Source organism: Prionailurus bengalensis, chromosome E2, assembly GCF_016509475.1.
Source record: "Prionailurus bengalensis isolate Pbe53 chromosome E2, Fcat_Pben_1.1_paternal_pri, whole genome shotgun sequence".
Classification (NCBI taxonomy): Eukaryota; Metazoa; Chordata; class Mammalia; order Carnivora; family Felidae; genus Prionailurus; species Prionailurus bengalensis.
The window spans coordinates 35,485,763-35,494,252 of NC_057352.1; the positions used below are offsets into that span (position 1 = coordinate 35,485,763).

The 8,490-nt window shown below is 39.8% G+C and overlaps 1 protein-coding gene across 1 annotated transcript in view; it reads left to right on the plus strand.

Annotated features, from left to right (window-relative positions):
* The window catches only part of CCDC113 (coiled-coil domain containing 113), a 28,798-nt gene that overhangs the window by 18,812 nt on the left and 1,496 nt on the right, over nt 1-8,490 (plus strand). The window contains exon 8 of the mRNA XM_043599326.1: nt 7,721-7,876. Coding sequence (XP_043455261.1) covers nt 7,721-7,876 — 156 coding nt within the window. The remainder of the gene's footprint in view (nt 1-7,720; nt 7,877-8,490) is intronic.

Genomic DNA, 8,490 nt, shown 5'->3' on the forward strand with positions numbered 1-8,490 from the left:
CTTTCTGGTGTCATTTGTTTTCAGCCCGAAGAACTTCCTCTAGTATATCTTGTAAGGGAGGGTCTGCTAGCAACAAATTCTCTTTGGTGTGTGTTTATCTGGGAATGTCTATTCTTCATTTTAAGAAAATAAAATTTACTTTAAGACTGTTTTAGAAAACTGTGAAGAGTGCAGAGTTCCCAAGTATCTCATACCCATTTCCCCTATTATTAACATCTTACAGTAGAATATTTATTAAAATTGATAAACCATTATTGATGCCTTATGATTAATACTTATAATTAATATTATTCATATATCCTTTTTATCTGATGTCCTTCTCTGTTCCAGGATCCCATCCAGGATAACACATTACATTCAGTGTCACGTCTCCTTAGGCTTTTCTTGGCTTTGACAGTTTCTCAGGCTTTGCTTATTGTTGATGACCTTGAAAGTTTGTGAAGTGGTCAAGTATTTTGTTGACTGTTCCTCTGTTAGGATTTGTCTGCTGTCTTTCCTATGACTAGACTGAGGTTAAATGGTTTTTGGGAGGAAGATCAGAGAGGTGAAGTGCCATTTTCATCACATCCTATCAAAGGAGCATACTGTCAACATGACTTACCACTACTGATGTCAACTTTGATCATCTGGCTGCTGTAATATTCTGTGGGATTATCCACTATACAGTTACTCTTTTTTCTAATATTCAGACCATATTCTTTGGAAGGATGTTACAATGTGTAGCCCACACTGAAGAAGTGGGGAGTTATAAACTATTTGGATCATCTGTCTGGGAGATTAGTCTATTCTCCTCCATTTATTTTTTTAATCATTTATGTATATCAGTATCAACTCATGGATGTTAATTTTAGTATATGTGCTGTCAAAGGGACCATGGATATTAATTTTATATGTTGGGTTATAATCTAATATTATTTGTTTTATTACTCACATTGTTTCACCTTGGCCATTGGGAGCTCTTTCAGTTGGCCTATGTACCTTTGACATATCCCTGTGTGTGCATGTGTGCGGGCGTGTGTGTGTGGGTGTGGGTGTCTTAGCACTTTTTCTTTTCTGGCACTAGAAAATGCTTGAGACTCATCTCATATATTTTCTGCTTCAGCAGAATGGCTATAATTAGCCATTTCTCCAAGGAGTCCAGGTTCCTCTTACTTGAGAATAGCATTAGAAACCAAGATCTGAGTGTGCTCATTGCTTGCTTTCATTTTTAGAGATAGTTTTGCTGGATAGGAGATTCTTGTTTGACAGGTTTTTTTCATTCAGCCCTTAGAATATGTTATCCTGCTGCCTTCTGGCTTCCAGTATTTCTGATGAGAAGTCAGCTATTGCTGTTATTTGGTTTCCTTTGTATGTGATTACTTGTGTTTCCTTGCTGCTTTCACTATTTTCTCTTTGCCTTGTCATTCAACATTTTGGGTATGATGTGTCTGGGTATGGATTTCTTTCCAATTTGTTACTCAGAGTTTGTTGAGCTTCTTTGATATGTAGCTTAATATTTTTCATAAAAATATTTTTCATCAAATTTTGGAAGTTTTCCATTATTGGAAAATGGAAATAATGGAAAGCCATTGTTTCCTTGAATATTTTTTCCTTTCTCTTCCTCCCCTCCTTCTAAAATTTCCATTACATGTATGCTGGTACATTTAATGGTGTCTCACATTTCTCTGTGATTTAATTTTTCTTCTTTTTCCTTTTTTCTTTTGTTTCAATATTTTAAATGTTTATTTCTTTATTTTAAGAGAGAGAGATAGAGAGCAGGGAAGGGGAAGAGAGAGAGGGAGACAGAATCCCAACCAGGCTCCACACTGTCAGCATGGAGCCTAATGCGGTCTCGAACCCATGAACTGTGAGATCATGACCTGAGCCAAAATCAAGAGTCGGATTTTACTTAACGGACTGAGCCACCCAGGTGCCCCTCCTCTGTGCTTTTCCTATTTCATGATCTCTAATCTCTAATTGTTTGTTCTGCTGGCTTAAATCTGTGATCTCCTTCAGTGAATTTTTCATTTCAGTTACTATGTTGAAAATATTCCAAATTTTTCATTTGTTTTTTGAAAAAATAATTTCTACCTCTCTATAAATATTCTCTATTTGATGAAACATTAACATCATATATTCTCTTAATTCTTTAAAAACGATTGCCTTGGGGTGCCTGGATGGCTCTGTCAGTTGAGGTCTGACTCTTGATTTCAGCTCAGGATCCCAGGGTCATGGGATAGAGCTCTGCTTAAGATTCTCTCTCTCCCTCCACTCCTCTTCCCCACTTGCACACTCTCTCTCTAAATTAAGAAAAATGGTTGCCTTGGTTCTTTGAACATACTTATAATAACTGTTTTGAAGACTTTGTCTGCTAAGTCCACCATCTGGACTCCCTCAAAGGTGGTTTATGTTGCCTGCTTTTTTCCCTTTGTGATTCGCACTTTCCTGTTTCTTTGCCTATCTTGTAATTTTTTTTTTTTTAAGTTTAGGTATTTATTTTTAGAGAAATGGCGGGGAGGGGCAGAGTGAGGGTGAGAGAGAATCCTAATTAAGCTCCACTCTGTGAGCGCAGAGCCACATGCAGGGCTCGATCCCACAGACTGTGAGATCATGACCTGAGCTGAAATCAAGAGTCTGACACTTAACCGACTGAGCCACCCAGGCATCCCCATCTTGTAGTTTTTGATGAAAACTGGACATTTTAGATAACATTATAGCAATGCTGGATACTAATTCCACCCACCTTTTGCTCATTTAGTGATTTGGCTTGACTATTAGAAATAGATGTTATAGTCTATTTCTCTTGCTATTGATAGCCTCTGGTGTTGCTCCTTAAAGGAGGAAGCCTTGATTGTGGATAAGTGTCCCTGACAACCAGGAATGACTGGTGTTTCGGCTGACTTCTCTTTGACTCTTTCCTTCATCTTCCAGCTAAGCATCTGGCTGGTCTGCTTCTATTGGTATCATACCCAGCTGTTAGCCTCCATTAATTACTAGCTGATTGCTCTGTTGCTTTCACCAACCCTCTGGGACATTAATTGCTGCACATTCTGATCAAGTCAAAGTCAGTCCCCTTTGCAGGGACCTCTTTGGCAGTCTTTGAGGTTTGCTCCAATCCCATGAAGTTTCTTAATGGTCTCCTTACCTGGTTCTGTTAAACATCCAGCTAGTCTATTGTTTGTTGGTACTATTATCGTAGAACTTCCAGCTGCCTCCTAATTGCTCACCCCAAAGATCTCCATTGTTTTCCAGAAAATACTTAGGCATGAACTCCCCACACTTTGTTCCAAATTCAGTCAGTCCCTCCAGGCAGCACTCTGGAGCTCTCTATTTTACAGTCTCTCCCCATGAGCAAAACTTCTGTATTGCTGCTAAGACCTAGGGGTGGGAACAGTGGCCTGCCTGTCTTGTGGTGACACCCCTGCTCTACAAGTGAAGTGCTGGGTAGGGACTGCAGTTCCTGGTCTTCTCAGCACCTTCCTCATAGCAGTAGAACTTATTTTTAATGCCTTGGTTCTTGCTCCTTCACTACACGTTATCTTAGGTATTCTTTAATCATTGTCCTCACAAGAATGTCTACTGATGGTTCTAGGTACATGTTTAGATGTCCCCACAGATATATGCTAGACATAGCACATATTCACTGAATGCTTCTTGACAAGTTTTATTGCATTCTGACAAGTTAATTAAAAAATGCTTTTATTGATTTGCTTCAGAGTGAATTAAAACAGTGCTTCTCAAACTAGAAGGTGCAAACCAACCACCTGGGGATCTTGTTAAAATGCAGATTCTGATTGGGTAGGCCTAAGGGTCTTCATTTTTACCCACTTCCCAGGTGATGTACTTTGTGAAGCAAGGAATTAAAAGACAATGCTAGGCTAGGAAGATTCAACATTATAAAAATGTTAGCTCTGTTTGAATTGATCTGTGAAATCATGGTATTCCAATTAAAATAACAAGGAGATTTTTTAATTTTAATTTTTATTATTTAAAAAAATTTTTAACATTTATTTATTATTGAGAGACAGAGAGAGACAGAGCATGAGCATGGGAGGGGCAGAGAGAGGAGGAGACACAGAGCCTGTGTCAGCACAGAGCCTGATGTGGGGCTCGAACTCACAAACCATGAGATCACGACCTGAGCTGAAGTTGGATGCTTAACTGACTCAGCCACTCAGGTGCCCCAAGGAGATTTTTTTTAAAGGACTTAAATAAATTGGCTCCAAAATTTTGGAAGATTAAATAAGAATATCCCCCAAATTCTTAAGTAAATGAGTGGACTAGCCCTACCATATACTGAAACATGATGTGAAATTGCAGTATTAAAAGCAAGCTCATGAATAAACTAGAAGTTCAAAGAAAAAATATAAGTCTATGATGAGCCCCATTACAGATCACATATATGTCATATATATTATCAAGTATCTGATAAAGTTTTTATATGATGTATCTAGTTTACGATAAAGATATCTTCACAGTGAGGCACAACCAGATTACTCAATAAATGATTTGGGATGGTGAGGTAGCCATTTAGGAAAAAACAAAAGTTATGGTGAAATTAATCCAGATGTATCAGAGATTTAAGTATAAATGATAAAAACATTAAAAGTCCTTGGGGCGCCTGGGTGGCGCAGTCGGTTAAGCGTCCGACTTCAGCCAGGTCACGATCTCGCGGTCCGGGAGTTCGAGCCCTGCGTCAGGCTCTGGGCTGATGGCTCAGAGCCTGGAGCCTGTTTCCGATTCTGTGTCTCCCTCTCTCTCTGCCCCTCCCCCGTTCATGCTCTGTCTCTCTCTGTCCCAAAAATAAATAAACGTTGAAAAAAAAAATTAAAAAAAAAAAAAAGTCCTAAACTTAACAGTGGGAATGTTTTTTATTATACTCTTGGAATTGGGAGGATTTTTGAGGTATAAGACCCAGAAACATAAAATCAATAAAGTCAGTTACATAAAAATGAAGGTTTTCCAGTGTAACAAAAACCATCATATGCAAAGCCAAAAAATAAATAACTAGAAAAATGTGTTGACTTATATCACAGGGAGTTAATTTTCTTAAAACTTAAATATCTTTTACAAATTAAGAAAACTCTAACAAAAAAATTTTAAAAATGGACAAAAGATTTAAACAGTTTACAGAAAAGCAAAAAATCTTATATGAAAGATGTTCTACCTCACTCATAAGGAATGCAAAATATAGCCATAATGAGATACCATTTCCCCTCTCCTAGATTAACAAAGATAAAAAATTCGGTAAGACTGTGTTGAGAGAACAGAGAAAACACAGGCAGTCTCAAACACTGCTGCAGAGGCAAAATTGGCTTGATTGTTCTAGAAGGCGATTTAGCACTCTTTACCAAACATACACATATGTTCATGGCAGGGCTTCTCTACCTGGACACCACTGATATTTTAGATCAGATAATTCCTTCTGGAGGCTGTCCTGTGCCCTGTAAGGTGTTTAGTAGCATATCTGGCCTCTACCTACTAGGTGCCAGTAGCACCTCCTGAGTTGTGACAACCAGGAATACATCCAGACATTGCCAAATGTCTCCTGGGGGCAAAATTGCCACCTCGGAACAGACAATTTCACTTTCAGTAGTTCATCCTACTGATGTACTTGTGTATTTAGAGTATGACCATACCGGGAAGATTAGTAATCACAGGATTGTTTATGGTAACAGCAAGAGATCGAGGAACTAAGTGACTTGTTTGTGAGGGCTTCTATACAATGGAAAATGATGCAGCTGTTAAAAAGAATGAGTCAGTTTTTTCTGCGCCGATACAGAAAGGTCTTCAATATTTACTAAGTGAAATAAAGTTGGAGGAGTAAAAGTGAATAGCATTGGCTATTCTTTGTGCAAAAAAGGGAGATATATATGTTTATATGAATGTAGATCTCTAGAAGAATGCACAAAACCTAAAAATAGTGCATACTTCTGGGAAGGGAACTATGTGGCCAGGGAGAGGGTAGGACGGGAGATGGTCACTCTGTATTTTTATACCATTTGAATTAAGTGTATTACCTATTCAAAACAATTGTTAAAACAATAAAAGAACATTGCTGATTCAAAGAATCCACTCAAGGGGCGCCTGGGTGGCACAGTCAGTTAAGCGTCCGACTTCAGCCAGGTCACGATCTCGCGGTCCGTGAGTTCAGGCCCTGCGTCGGGCTCTGGGCTGATGGCTCGGAGCCTGGAGCCTGTTTCCGGTTCTGTCTCCCTCTCTCTCTGCCCCTCCCCCGTTCATGCTCTGTCTCTCTCTGTCCAAAAAAAAAAAAAAAAACAAAAAAACAAACAACGTTGAAAAAAAAAGAATCCACTCAATTAAAAGAAAAACACTAGGGGCGCCTGGGTGGCTCAGTCGGTTGAGCTTCCGACTTCGGCTCAGGTCATGATCTCACGGTCTGTGAGTTCGAGCCCCGTGTCGGGCTCTGTGCTGACAGCTCAGAGCCTGGAGCCTGCTTCAGATTCTGTGTCTCTCTCTCTCTCTGACCCTCCCCCGTTCATGCTCTGTCCCTCTCTGTCTCAAAAATAAACATTAAAAAAAAAAAAAAGAAAAACACTAGTTAATTTTACTGTATGATAATTTCAAAAATAAAATTTAAGGGGTACCTGGGTGACTCGGTTGGTTAGGTGTCCGACTTCTCATGGTCATGGTCTCACAGTTCGTGAATTCGAGCCCCGCGTTGGGCTCTGTGCTGACAGCTCAGAACCTGGAGCCTGCTTCGGATTCTGTGTCTCCCTCTCTCTCTGCCCCTCTCCCGTTCACACTCTGTCTCTCTCTCAAAAATAAACAAACATTAAAAAAAATAAAATTTAAATAGACAGAGATTCCTCAAAAAATTGAGTAACTATTGATCCAGCAGTTCTTCTTCTGGGTATATAACCAGTATAATTGGAAGCATGAACTTGAACAGATGCTTGGCCACCCATGTTCATAGCAGCATTGTCCATGATAGCCCACGGGTGGAAGCCACCCAAAAGTTCATGGACAGATGAATGGAGAAGCAAAATGTAGTGTATACATACAATGGAACATAATTCAGCCTTAAATGGGAGGGAAATTCTGCATATACTACAACATGGATTAACACTGAAGATATTGTACTAAGTGAAAGAAGCCAGTCACAAAAGGACAAATGTGTGATTGCCCTTATATAGGTACCTGAGTAATCAAATTCATAGAGACAGAAAGTAGACTGGCAGTTGCCGGGGCTTGGGGGAAGTAGTCATGGGAAGTCATCATTTCATGAGTACAGAGGTTTAATTTTGCAAGATGAAAAAAGTTCTGGAGACAGATGGTGGTGAAGCTCATACAACAGTGTGAATGTACTGAATGCCACAGAACTGCACACTTAAAAATGGTTAAAATGGGCAACTTTATGTTATGTATATTTTACAGAAAGGAGAGTTGAGACTGATCAAATCAAAGTGTACTTAAATACATAGTTTTCCCCCCAAAAACCCACCAAACCTAAAAATAAAAACATATTCCTTAATGAAGGAAGAAAGGCAGGGAAAAAACACTGTTTTAGACTGCACTTAGTGTTTCTTAACTAGATGAAAAACATCACCAGTTATAAAAAATAATAAGAATAACCAGAATCAGAATCGCGCAATTTTCCCCACTCCTTTGAAAATTTCAACATTATTTTGAGAACTACATTGAAGCTGGGGAGAGATGCCAGGGTCAGTAAGCCAGAACTGTCAGGGATCCCTGGTTTAATTGGTCCTTCCCAACCCAGGACCGGGCCAAGGCTGAGGCCGTGAACAAGAGACTCCGCAGACAGCTGGCTGAGTTCCAAGTGCCGCAGGTGATGGTGTACGTGCGGGAGAAGATCCTAACTGGGGACCTGCAGAAGACCATCAAGATGTGGGAAAGGAAAGTGGAGATTGCAGAGGTAAGTCTCCGAGAACCCCAAGACAGTCAGCCTTTCATGTCCTTCACGTTTTTGTCAAGGGTTTGATTTTTCAAGCTAAGAGTACAGGTGTTTGGACAGGTAATGTCTGTGAGAGATCTCAGCAGTCACTTAAGTCTCTAAGGGAAATGAAGGATGCCCTTTCCTTTTGGTAAGTTCCCTTTTCAGTGTTAGGGACAGAAAGAGACTCTGTAGTAATATTGTTTTTAGTTGCTTGTTTTCTTAATGAATTCTGGAAGCTTCTGAATCCCTTCCCCCACCATTGGTGATGTAGTGATTGCTACTTTATACATGGAGAAGCCAGTTCTTTTTAAAAAATGAGATAATGGATTTTTAATATCACTCAGAACCCGATTCCATGCATTTACATAGTTGCCCTGGCTCTTTGTTTTGAGAACCCCGCAGCCTTTTCCTGAGATAGGTGTGCTCAGAGCACCCTTGCTCCTGGTAAGCGCCAGGGAGAAATGGGAAACAAAATGCAAAACAAAGTGCGAAAAAAGAAAGCCCCAGGTCTGCCACAGGCCCACTTGCAGACTGAGAACATTTGAGACATGAGTAGAGTAGCTTAAAAACCCGGTCAGGTCACTTGGGAAGCC